Source organism: Trichoderma virens (genome assembly GCF_000170995.1).
Source record: "Trichoderma virens Gv29-8 chromosome Unknown TRIVIscaffold_6, whole genome shotgun sequence".
Lineage (NCBI taxonomy): Eukaryota > Fungi > Ascomycota > Sordariomycetes > Hypocreales > Hypocreaceae > Trichoderma > Trichoderma virens.
In genome coordinates, this window is record NW_014013743.1 from 70,330 (window position 1) to 82,960 (window position 12,631).

General features: G+C 48.4%; 3 protein-coding genes across 3 annotated transcripts; 1 reads left to right on the plus strand and 2 right to left on the minus strand.

Annotated features, from left to right (window-relative positions):
- Positions 1 to 3,475: 3,475 nt before the first annotated feature.
- TRIVIDRAFT_131956 (uncharacterized protein) lies at positions 3,476 to 3,763 on the minus strand (the record flags this gene model as incomplete). The annotated part of the gene is made up of 1 exon (XM_014100902.1): positions 3,476 to 3,763. A coding segment is annotated over one exon (288 nt), but the record flags the coding sequence as incomplete, so codon positions are not given.
- Positions 3,764 to 7,441: 3,678 nt separating this feature from the next.
- On the minus strand, positions 7,442 to 8,888 carry TRIVIDRAFT_150197 (uncharacterized protein; the record flags this gene model as incomplete). Its single annotated transcript, XM_014100903.1, has 2 exons — positions 7,442 to 7,625; positions 7,939 to 8,888. Coding segments are annotated over 2 exons (1,134 nt in total), but the record flags the coding sequence as incomplete, so codon positions are not given.
- Positions 8,889 to 11,202: 2,314 nt separating this feature from the next.
- TRIVIDRAFT_28197 (uncharacterized protein) lies at positions 11,203 to 12,345 on the plus strand (the record flags this gene model as incomplete). The annotated part of the gene is made up of 1 exon (XM_014100904.1): positions 11,203 to 12,345. The coding sequence occupies one exon, from the start codon at positions 11,203 to 11,205 to the stop codon at positions 12,343 to 12,345; it is 1,143 nt and encodes a 380-aa protein (XP_013956379.1).
- Between the last annotated feature and the right edge of the window lie 286 nt (positions 12,346 to 12,631).

Here is a 12,631-nt window from a genome sequence, read left to right on the forward strand (position 1 = left end):
ACAGTCTACTAGAGACTCGCCAAGTCACCCCTAGCAATAAGAGTCCTTGGAAAAGCGAAGTTATTTCCGCTGCAATCAACCCAACAATACTAAGATGCCTCCAAAAGCGCGCAGGGTTGTTCAATACCTTCATTGAGGCAACTTGCGGCATTGGGCACTGGTACTCAGCAAAGCATATGTGCTACGATAATAAATTCGAAGACTTGATATACCAAACGAAATTTGGTACCGTGCTACTCTTGGTATGAACAGTCCAATACTTTTAACTAATAAGAATTAGAGGTTTTCTACGAGTATATCCCTCAGGAGAAGAAACACTCATGCACACAACTCTCAATAGACGTCAACTCAATTACTTATTTCTTTCTCGACCTTCCAGGATCGGTTCTTGCGCGGTTTATGGGAGATGTAGCCAAGAATTCTCAGCTCACCACGCGCTTCTTTTACATAGATACTTTGATTGCGGATGAGGCAATGAGGACTTGGCAGAAAGACATTGCCCTGAAGCGCACGGAGCTTAAATCTCTTGTAAGAGCGCATGCGAGGTGACATCTTCCACAGTCTGCTAATAAGATCTAGGACAAAACAGTCGACCATTCAGAAGTTAACAACCAATCTATCCATGAGCTACATGCCCTGGCTCGGGAGTGGCATATGCTAGCACGAAATCTTTCCGACTATGCCGCTCTTCTAAAGTTTTTCAAGAGTACCTTATCAAAATACTCTTCAATAACAAGCTCCTACGCGATTCCAACGGTGCAAGATATTGCGATACTAAACGGTACTCTCGAGTATCTGGATTCAAGTTGTCAATCACTGACCTACTTGATATCCGACTATAGCGGTCGAACCAAAACCCGAATTGACTTGGTGAGGAAGCTAAATGAATGACCTTGGCTTTACATACTGACGCAGAAACAGCTATACCATCTTGCCAACCAAGCAGAGAGTCAATCAACCCGAGAGCTCGCCGAGCTTGCACGACAAGATAGTGCTGCGATGCTCACCATTGCGGCAGTGACTCTATTGTTCCTCCCCGGCACATTTATTGCGGTGAGAATCCTATATTTCCCATTACTTATGGCGCCATGGCAGCTAATTGTCTACATACAGTCGATATTGAGCACCACAATTTTCAACTTTGCTGATGGAGAAATGCAAGTTTATAGAAAGTGGTGGATATTCCCCGTCACCGTAGTGCCGTTTACTATTCTTGTGTTTGTCGCCTGGTTTGCCTGGCTTGGCCAAAAACGTGTGGAAAGGGATCATAAATTATTATCCAAATAGTTTATCGCCGAAATAGTAATAGACCTAATCCATGTAGATGAACTCCATTAGCACCCTATTCATCTAGGTCTTGGGTGTCTATTGTAATCGACACATCTGTTCTTCCCCTTCCATGTATCCAGGCCATCCAACGTGTACTTACCGTCTAAGTATCGGACTAAGAAGCCCGATACCGGGAGTAAACTCCGTTGTCTTCCGCCTCAGTCAGTTCAGGTATGTTAATGCAGAGTCGAAGACGAAAGAAAATAGACGACAGAGTATCTCATCGCGCTGGAAGAGACATGACCCAACTCTCTTTTTCCCCATTAATACACGCAATCGTTGTAGACCACGTAGTAACGACGGCTATCCTGCCCGACAGTAGGCCGTCGTCGCTTCGATATCGTTTGCATGTCAACATCGATGAAAGACAAAAAAGCACTTTTTCATCACGGCATAGGTCATGCGTTTAGCTTCATAATTTTTGAGAATGGTGTTTCGTTTTTAGCCGTTCACATTAATAAAGTTTAGAAGCGGCAAGGGATGGGTCGTAAGGAGCATGTTCATAAGTGATGGGCTCATTTGGCTTATGAGGTTCGTACGGGGCACGGTCCATGCGAGAGCTGCGTGCTTCAATAGGCACAGGCACAGGCACTGGCCGACTGGAATCAGCAGGAGCGAGTTTGGGAGAAGCAACAGATGCCGCATGGCTAACCATGGAGTCTCTTCTGTCGAGCTGTGAGCCCTTGGCTGTATGCCGGTCCATGTGACGCTTCAACAAATCGCCTCGAACAAAGGTGCGAACGCAGTTTGGGTACTCGCAGCGGAAAATCTGTTTAGAGTTATGATTAAGCTGATGTCGATATCTGGGATAATATTAGCCGGGCATATCTGATGCGGGTGTCAAAGATGCAGATGCTGTATATCCCGCACTCTGCAGAGGCACAAGGGTGTTATAATTAAAAACGGTATTAATTCCCAGTTACCATCTAATAGAGAAAAAGCAAGGAAGATATGTGTAAATAAAATAGTTAACTCACAAATGCTCTGCTCTTGAGTAGCTCTTCCCGCAGCCCTCGGCGTTGCATTCGAATCTCCTCTCGAGGCCCTTCCGGCTCTGCATCTGCTTGCGTGTTGGCTCTTCGGAATTTGACGAGACCTCAAGCTGGTCGACGGTGCTTTCCTCGGCGGTTATGTGACTGTCGTTATACGTACCTCCAGGCGTACTGTCATCGACTATCACGGGGCGACGACGGCTGTCCTCCCCGGCAGTGTTTCTTCGTCGTGGCATAAATCGCTCGAGCAGACGCTGGCGCTGAGCCTCTTCTTCGTCGTGCTTCTCTTTCTCACGGTAACGAAGATCTTCCTCGTAGATTATAGGCTTCCTTTCATACGCCTTCATCTTGTCATTGGGCTCATCATCACCGGATTCAACAGTCGTCTGGCGAGCAATTAGCCGATCTTCGTCTTCCTGTTCATCATCTCCCTCAATGCGGCGAGGCCCTGATCCTCTTTCGGTTTCCCGTGGTCCAGGGATGCGAAGGATTTCATTGGGTTTGTTTCGCTCTCTCTCCATTCTAAGAATATCCTCCACAGTAGGGCGTCGTTGGGGAAACTTAATAGGGTCGCTACCCATGCCATCACTTCTCTTAACAGTATCGGCCATCGTCTTGTCATTGGCACCATCATCATCAACCACTGCTGTTGTTGTCTCCAATGGAGTATACGGCGGAGCGGGAGGCGGCACGGTGTGGCGCTTGTTGATCTCAGTATTAGCCTCGGCTATCTTGTCAAATTCGATATGGCCAACTCTCTTCAGACGAGGACCAAAGTCTTCTTCTACACCAGGATCCACCTCATCAGCCTTCTCCAAGATGGCCTGGGTCGGTAGCGAGGATGCAGCCTGTTGTGGTCGAGCCAGCACTCTATGGAAAGGCAGAGACTTAGATGTGGGCGTGTACAGCCGGAGTTCTGGGGGGTCGTCAAGGTCCTCAGCAAGATCTGAACCATCTGAAGCATTGGCCCAAGAAGACAACTCGGTGTTAGACAGCTTGGCGTTGGTCCCTTTGAATCTGATAGTCACATCATCCGGCTGAGCGAAGGACTCTGGCTCGTCTTCAGTATTCAGTCGAGAGGGGGTGGTTGCTGCTTGGTCCAGGTCGTCTCTGCTCGGCTCGCTCTTCTCATCAACCCTGTTGGGCCTCAGAGTCTCATCCTCGGATTTCCACCTTTCGAGATATTCAATGGACTTGACTGTAAGTGGATGCTCTGGACCCAATACAGAGCGTCTGGATTGCACGCACTCTTCCATTAGCGCAAGTGCATCATGGTGGCGGCCTTGCATTTTCCAGGTGTGAGCAAGGTTGTGGATGGCGAATAGAGTATCCGGGTGCTTCTTCCCAAGGAGTTCCTGCCTAAGATCAAGCACTTGAACTTCCATAGCTTCTGCCTCGCTATACCGGCCTTGTGCATGATATAGCGATGCTAGGTTTGCCATACTTAACGTTGTCTCTGGGTGCTTTTCTCCAAGGACTTCCCGTCTAAGATCAAGCACTTGTACTATAAGCGCTTCCGCTTCGTTAAGCCGGCCTTGATTATAGTATGTTGCTGCAAGGTTTGCTATGCTCCGAATTGTGTCCGGGTGCTTTTCTCCAAGAGCTTCCCGTCGAAGATTTATTCTGTTCTCTGCAGCTGACTCATTATCCTTATCTTCCTCGGCTTCTTTAGGCGTTGTTATTGATATCACATCCGGCGCTTCATATGAGTTCTCTTCCCATACGTCCTCAATGGATTCCAACTCAGGGTCTAAAGAGTTGCGACGCTCCATGGGGGGTTGGGCCTGGTAGTTTGGCACGCTCTCAAAGCTAGGTAAACGCTCATCCTCAACATCCACAGATGTCCGTTCTAAATGATCCGGTGCTTTATTCTCAACAAGTGTGCCTGGTATTGCCGGAGGTTCATATGCTTCATCATTGTCGCCATAATCATACGCCAGCTTGTCGTCAAAAAGTTTACTTGGTTCGTATTCATCATCATCGTCGTCATCCTCGTGCGTATCAGATGCCGGTCCTGAATTTTCTGGTGCCTTATTCTCAAAACCTGTGCCTGGTATTGCTGGAGGTTTGTATTCTCCATCGTCGTCGTGGAAATCGTGCATATCATATGCCGGTCTTGAAACTTTTTGCAGCTTCGTGCGGACATAGTTCCAGCCGTGAGCCTTCTCCATGTGCTGCTTGCAGTTTGACTCACGCTTCGACTTATACGGGCAAGGCTTAAAGAGACATTCAAACATAGCCGGGGCATCCGAGTGCTTGTCGTTGATGTGGCGGTCCATTTCTTTCTCGGTGGGCCAGCCGTAGTCGTGGTATTTGCAAGTGGGTATGGGGCACTTCCAGGGACGAGAGTGAGTCTTCTCATGCTTAGTGAGGTCGCAGGGGCGCTTAAACTCCTTGGTGCAGCCAGGCTCGCGGCATTTCTTAGGAGCCAGCTCCTCAGGGCTGGCATTCTTCTTCCGACGGGCCATTTGCCGCATAATCTCCTCTTCTTCCTGACGCTCCTCGCTTAGGGAGCGCTTAGATTCGCCTAAGTTGATTACCTTTCCGGTGGCTATTGAGATAGCAGTGCCGTCCTTCTTAATGCGGACCAGCTCAGCAGGACGGCCATTCTCAGCGATGCCGCCGTAGAGGCGAACCTCGTCAGTTCTTGACAGGGCATTAGCAGGGCTCACTAAGTCTACGAGAGGTATAAAGCGCGGTACATACTGGTCAATATCCATGTCGTCAGCGAGGCTGCCCTTTTCCTTGATGGCCATTGAGATGGCAGTGCCGTCCTTCTTGATGCGTTCTAGCAACTTGTCATCAAAAGGACTTTCTGGTTCGTATTCATCATCATCGTCACCCTCGTGCATATCAGATGCCGGTCCTAAACTTTCCGTTACCTTATCCTCTAAAAGTATATTTGGTCTTGAGGATTCAGGTATAGCACCAAGCATCGATAGCTCAGTTGACGAAGGTTCGTATTTATCCTCGGCATCGTCATTGTCGTGTATATCAGATGCTAGTTTTGAATTTTTCGTTACATCATCTAAATTATCATCTAGATATATCTCGTCGTCCATCTTAACATCCACATCGTCATTTAGGTCGGCTACCATAGCAGTTGTGGGCTCGAGATTATTGGCGTAGGTGCCAGTTATTTGTTCTTGCTCAGGGCTAGTCGAATTAGGCTCAAGAGCAGATAGTGCGTCAGGGGCATCATAATTCATGACTGGGGCTTCATTTGTTTCCGGGCGAGAGTCTCGGCGGCGGAAGGCCGGGTCGTCAATTATAATATTAGGATCGAACCCGCTCTCCTTCAGGCCGGCTGCCACAGTAGCTTCAAATTCGAGATCTTCCAAGCAAGGCGTAGAAGACTGTTCAAGCTTGGGGCTAACCGACCTAGGGCCAAGAGTAGGTGATGTGCTGTTGACATTATCATCGACAGGCAGATCTGGGCTCTGCAATCCAGTATCTCGATCGAGTTTTGTAGTCGTTTCGGCTTTGCTAGCGACTATCGAGGCGGCGATCGTGTCCCATGCGCTACCCTTCCTCCGACGGCGTTTGGGGGTTTTATTAGCCTCAGATAACTCCAGATCATTTAGGGATTCGTCATCGCGATTATTTTCGGGGGATTCGACTGTTAAAGAGTGAGTCAACCTATTCGTCACCGAGTGGCTACTCTTGTTCTCCTCTAATATAGGCTCCAACTTTAATTCGGTGGTTTCCTGGCCAGTTGGTTCAGATGTCTCTGCAGGAGGAGCCACCTCTTCTAGCAAACCTTCCATCGAATCCTCTAGTATAGGGGATATTTGGCCGCTGAATGGTGCATCTCGGTCAAATTCGCTGTCACCCACAATAACATCTCTCTCCTCTTGCATAATTGTAGGCAATTCTTGCTCTGTGTTTGGCTCGCTTGTTACAGCTGGCTCGTCAAATGCTTCATTGACGTTGTCGTATACTTGTACAATTGCCTGCATGGATGTCTTGGGGAGCATAGGACGAGGGTTTCGCATACTAGCCGCGCGCTTTCCACGGTCACGGATGCGCTCCTTCTCAAACTCTCTGCTAAGCTGCTCAAAGTGCTTCGCCAGGGTGGTAACCTTTGATTCCTTCTTCTTAGGTACAAGGCGTGGAATGCTCGATCCGGCCATTTTCCCACGATTTTTCAACACATTTAGGCCAAGTCGCTCAGACAGTTTTCTTTCCGATTTGATGGAGCCTTCTGACTGCTGATCTGAATTGGCAGTTTCTGGCACCTTTGCCACCGACTTGGACGAGCCAGCCAATTTACCAAGCGACTCTAACCCAGACAATGCCCGGGATGGCTGCGATATAGCTGTGGCCAATTCGTGGTCGGCTTCGCGCGATTCTTCTAGCGGAACTGATGCCAGTTCATCCACCCCGGAGTTCGATGAGATATGATCATCACTCTCGTAAGATGAATCACGGGACTTGAATGGTGGCTCATCTTCCTTAACCCTGTCCACGAGTTCCTGAACAGCATCCACGTCATGAGGTGGAGGCGTGACCACAGAATCGAGTTCCATGGGACGAGGTCCACTTCTCCAAGACTGGTAAGCTCCAGACTCAATGACCTTGTTCAGGAACTCGTCATTCTTTGCTGCGAGGTCATCGTATTGCCTTGGAACAAACTGAAGATCAAGGTCCGTGTCGGGAACTGGCATATCATCCTCCACGATGTCGTCATTATTTGAATCCTCATTGTCCTCTGCGTTTTCTGCTTCGTTTCCTTCCTGTCCGTCTTTCATAGTGATATCTGCTTCGGAGGCGATGTGAGATAGTCTCCCTAGATCGGCGCCTACTAAGGCGCTGTTTCCTTCGTCAATATCGACGGAATCACTCTTAGCGCCATCATCCAAGTCCCCGTCGTCATCCTGCAAGATTGCAGCGAAGCGTAATGTCAAAAGCATTAGGACCTGTAAATGTATCGCAACATGCCGAGCCACCGTCTTAGAGCGATCTTTGTTGCGTTGTCTTCTTTGCTGGTGTGAGTCTATGTCGTCTGAATCGGAAGAGGTATCAGAAACCTCGGGATCTGAGCTATGAGGATCGGGGTTTGTCATCTCAAAAGATTTCTTGGCACTTTTGCTAGCCTCTTGCTTTGGCTGTCCTTTCCGTCGTTTGGGGAATATCGCCTCGTCATTGTGTGCTTGCTCTTCTACAGCGAAACAGCATAAAAGACAATCGTTTGAAGCTCTCGGCTGCTCTGTCTTGCTCTGTCGTGAAATGGCCTGAAGTTGTGTGTTTGTGAAATCATTTATATGGGAGTCTTCCAGATGTGAGTATAAGGCTTGCGGGGTACTGTAAACGTCTCGATTGAATTCACAGATGGTACACACCCAACTGGATGTCAGGTAAACTTGCTGATGCCATCGCCAGCCGTGGAGTTCCATGTGCCTAAACCATTCGTCAAAGGTAGGGTAAGTCGGATGTGCTTCTGGACATTCCTCTGAGAGACAAACGTAAGGCTTAAGGTCTCGATCTACGTGTCGGCTGAGAGCATCTTAGCATTCCTCATCTCCAATTCTGATGTATGTCTCAACATTCCGAACTCCCATTATATCTTAAAGATAGTGCGGACAATTTGGACATCATAAAGGGAATAGTTGCATACCGCCATGCGCTTTCCGAGAGCTGTTGTTCACCAAGTGGTTCGGAACACCACTGGCAGGTGACGATATTTCCACCTTGATTTTTGACAGGCGGTCGCGGATAGTTGCCCCGATTTACCTGGATTGACGATGTTTTGTTATACCTCGTCGATGCTTCATCGGGCGGTCTGAGACGATTTCTAATACGGTGCATATTGACGCTAGACAAATCGGACTGAGAAGTTGCAACAGGCCTTGATATACGTATGAGTGGATTTTTTATTGTTATTGCCAGCTTCGTGATGCCAGTTCTGGTTTGTGTTTCGTCATTGGGTACCTCGTGAATCGGTGACAGCCCGATACGAAGCTCTCGACGGGTCTTGAGCTTGTTGTGGCGAGAGTCTAGAAATAACATTTTTGCATATCTGTCCGTCATTGATTTGCTGAGATAGGCTTTGAGAGACTGGTGGGCACCAGGATATAAAACTTGCACGGCGTTGGCACAGAGAGATGTAAATGAGCTTAGATCAAGGCCTGCAGCGAATTTCTTAGCTCTGTTATCGAACTTGCCACGGCCTGATTGGCGAATGGTAACCCCCAGGCGATTCAGTCGAGTGAGGGTATCGTCTATTGTTGTCAGAGTTGCCGTTTGAATCGCCTCTCTCTCTCCTTGGTTACAGGTTTCGATCGTGCACTGTTGCAAGCTGCGGCGAAGAATATCCAACAACCGAGCAACTAGATCCAGAAGATCTGGATGATTTCGGAGTCTCGTATCCAAGCATTGGCTCTTCCGAGCAAAAACGCCGATATGTGCTGCCCATATCGCAAAGCGTTGTTGAAACTCGGCCCATAACTCGATAGTTGGGTGTTCGGATTGTGTCGTCTGGAAGGTTTCTTGCAACTGGGCGAAGAGGCCTTCACATTCATAAGCTAGATTATAGAGGATGTCTTCATCCTCGATATTAGCCTGCATGTTGATGACAATTTCATGTTATGCATCGAACCATCGATAAGTTGAGGTTGTGCTTTGTTTAGTACGTGCGAACATCCTTGCTAAAGCGGGGAAGCAATAGTTGTGACACTGCGGCCCAATTTTGGGCTGATGAGGCAATATGCTGATGAAGGGTGCATGTACCCAGTACCTAGGTAGGCAGTGATAGTAGCAGAGGTAGAGGATTGAGTAATAGTACCTGCTCTATGGTAGTAAATTGGAAATAAATATATGTAGCGATGCTTTTGGTCGTACTAGTAGTAGATAAGAGTAGGTACTAGAGAAAGTCGCGATAGTAACGATAGTGAGCAAAAATGGCAGTAAATGTTAAGCTACGTAAGTACATGTACCTCTGTCCAGGCTACAAGAGATCCTAGCACAAAGAACTCGATACATGCAAGGGGACAGGTACATACATGGAGGGTTGTATTCGACACCACCTCTCTAACCAAGAACCAGCATCTCCACTATCCTTTCGCAGAGCCTCATCTCCTCCGCATGTCTCTCAAGCCATCGACTTAAGCCCTAAAGTTCCCATCTCTGACATGCCGCATCTCATTGAGTTGAACGAATGGCGATTGCTCCGGGGCTTGGGGTCTCTCCTAGACCACAGGAAGGCGCCATATCATGTGCAGTCTGGGTCACGGCCGCTCAACAATCTGAAAGGCATGGACCTTAACGCCGACTCATTCGAATTTGAGCTTCGCCGCACATTTATAGTCCAAGATTGCCCTCAAAGCCTGGCTCCAAAAGAGTTCGAGCAGTGTCAAGCAACGCTGAAAAGGCTCTGCAAGTTGTTAGATAGCCTTGTGTTGGATAGTCTTGTGTGGCCTAGAAGCGTCGAAGATGGGAAGGAGTTCACTCGTTTACGAGCATTGACTGGATATCTAGAGGCCACATCTGGAGCGGTTGACCTGGTAAATGGTTCTGGGTCTAATCAGACTCTGTTCAGACTTCCCAGCAACGCCAACGAACTCAGCAGTTGTCTACGGATTGTCACAGAATGCAACGATACTCTCAATAGATTAACTGCACCGGCTTCTCACGAACCAGCCATCCAGCCCCACCAAAAACAGCTGAAGAAACGGATGTGGAAGAAAGCTAGAATACGAAATCGATCCACATTCGTTCTTGGGACTTTATTTGAACACCTCAGATGCGGAACATCACATGAAGTTTTATTGAAGCTTATCGAGGACCCTGACGAGGATTCGGCATTACCTAGTTTGCAGCTCATGCTCTCGCCATGTCCCGAGTCGGAATTGTGGCAGGAAGTGCAGTGCGAATCTGTTAATCTGTATGTACATCACCCCCTACATTGTCTTGAAGGCAGCCTTTTACTTGTTTATTGTCAACTCACCAGATATTCAGAGGTGAAACTTCAATCTCGCGTATTCCCGATATCTGTACAGACATCCGACAGCACACCGGCCAAGGCAAAGCGTTGATGCTTCTCATCGAGAAATACGGGATATTCGGCGCCTGGGCAAATCCTACTTCCTCCGGGCCGGATCCTTCATCCAAGGAATCACTTGACCAACTCATCGAGAAGGGAGCGTTTAAGCCTCTTGATCTCAAAGCGTTGATTCATGGGGCGTCACAGGAAAAATTTAGCACCAAAGACAAGCGGGCACTTGCTGTCAAGCTTGGATTCTGCCTCATGGATTTCTTTGACGCTGACATCACCTCGAAAAGGATATATTTCTTAGATGCTTCAAACTCGGGCACCAAGAACGGACTCCCCTACCTGGCATTTGGCTCGAAGCTTCCCGCAACCGCCGATCCGTATAGCTTTCGAATGGGCCACCCTGCGCTGCTTTCTTTTGCAAAGCTCTTATTGGAAATAGACTTTGGCCAAAGTATCGATCTGGATATCAGCCCTTACAATAGCCAGAATCAGGCCACCTGGGCTAAGCTCATGAGCTCCGTAGACACTCTTGAAGAGGATAGAAACGACTCCTATCTCGAAGCCATTAGGGCGTGCCTCAACGTTCATCGCAAGATAGCCGAGAAACTGAGGTCTCATGACTTTGACAGCAAAAGTCCAGACTTAAAAATACGGAAAACGCTCTACAAGGAAGTTGTTCACAAACTCGAGCTGGCGTTTGCGGAGTCTATTCCTAGGCCGGCCCACAAGCGGCAGCGATCAGAGTCACCGCCTGCGTCTGATCGCCGGGACGAGCCTCAAGCCTCTTACTCTTGGAAACTGGCGGCACGATCCTTGGAGCCTCACAGATTAGCAACCGTACACAAGAAACGCCGTACCCCGGAACAACATAGCTGGTCATTCCGTGCTATGTCTCAGTCGGCGCCTAGTGAGAATAGTAGCTTATCTGATTACAGCATCACACAGTCCGAAACCTCTGTTGACAGCTCTCGGCCTGACACTCGCGAAGGCTTCCATATCGCCCTGATCTGCGCATTACGGGTCGAGTTTGACGCTGTAGAAGCTCTCTTTGACGAATACTACGAACAGGACTTCTCATACAGCAAAGCGCCAGGTGATCCCAATGCTTATACTACCGGAAGGATGTGCGGCCACGAGGTCGTCCTGGCCTTTATGCCGGGTATGGGTAAAGTAAACTCGGCAAACGTAGCGGCCGGATTCCGTGCCAGCTTTCCTGGAATCAAGCTTGGTTTAGTTGTGGGCATCTGCGGAGGCGTACCGGTTGGAAGGGATGACGAAAAAGAGGTGCTCCTTGGCGATGTTATCATCAGCACGGCGCTGGTACAGTTTGATTTTGGCCGGCAATACGCGAACAAGGTTGTAAGAAAAGACACGCTGCAAGACAATCTCGGCCGACCAAATGCAGAGATTCGCGCGTTTCTTGCAAAACTTTCCGGATTAAGAAGCCGTAAAATGCTAAGGGACAAAACGTCTTTCCATCTTGAGCAGCTTTGCAAACAAGAAGGCTTCCAAGAGTCTTCATATCCAGCAGAAAAGGACAAGTTATATCGGTCCGGCTATCGCCACAAACATCAAGACGGTTCTTGCAGCATCTGCGCCAACTGCATAGGCCCAGACGACGATGTCTGCGACGCCGCACTGGAGGCATCTTGCGATGAGTTACGCTGTCAGGATAGTGAATTGGTACCTCGGACCCGCGTTGACAAGACAAGATGTCTTGGTAATTGCAGATATACATCTACTGCAGAGATGCGTGAAGCACGGAAACCGGTGGTCCATTTCGGTGTCATTGTATCTGGAGATTCGGTCATGAAATCCGGCCATCACCGCGATGAAATTGCTTGCCGGGAGAAAGCCATTGCCTTTGAGATGGAAGGCGCCGGTGTTTGGGAAAGCTTCCCGACGGTTGTGATTAAAAGCGTGTGTGACTATGCGGATAGTCACAAGAATAAGAAGTGGCAGAGGTACGCTGCCGCGACAGCAGCTGCTTGCATGAAGGCCTTTCTGGGGGAATGGAGGCTGGCCCGCTAGGAGAGGTTGATATATCAAGTGAATCTATTTACATTACAATATTAGACATACCAACTACCTATTAGTAGCTATACTAAAATATACCCAAATATATTCCATTTACTTTGATTGCTTTTAAACAAGGCAGCTGATTCTATTGAAGCAACTGTTTCTTCACAAATTTACAGCGCGTAGCTTTTATGCCGCCCTCCAGTTTACATACATGTATTCATATTGTCTACCGGGTATCCTGATCGAAGGGAGTAGGTACATACATATGTACCTGGCATGTTCTTCCCTTGAATCA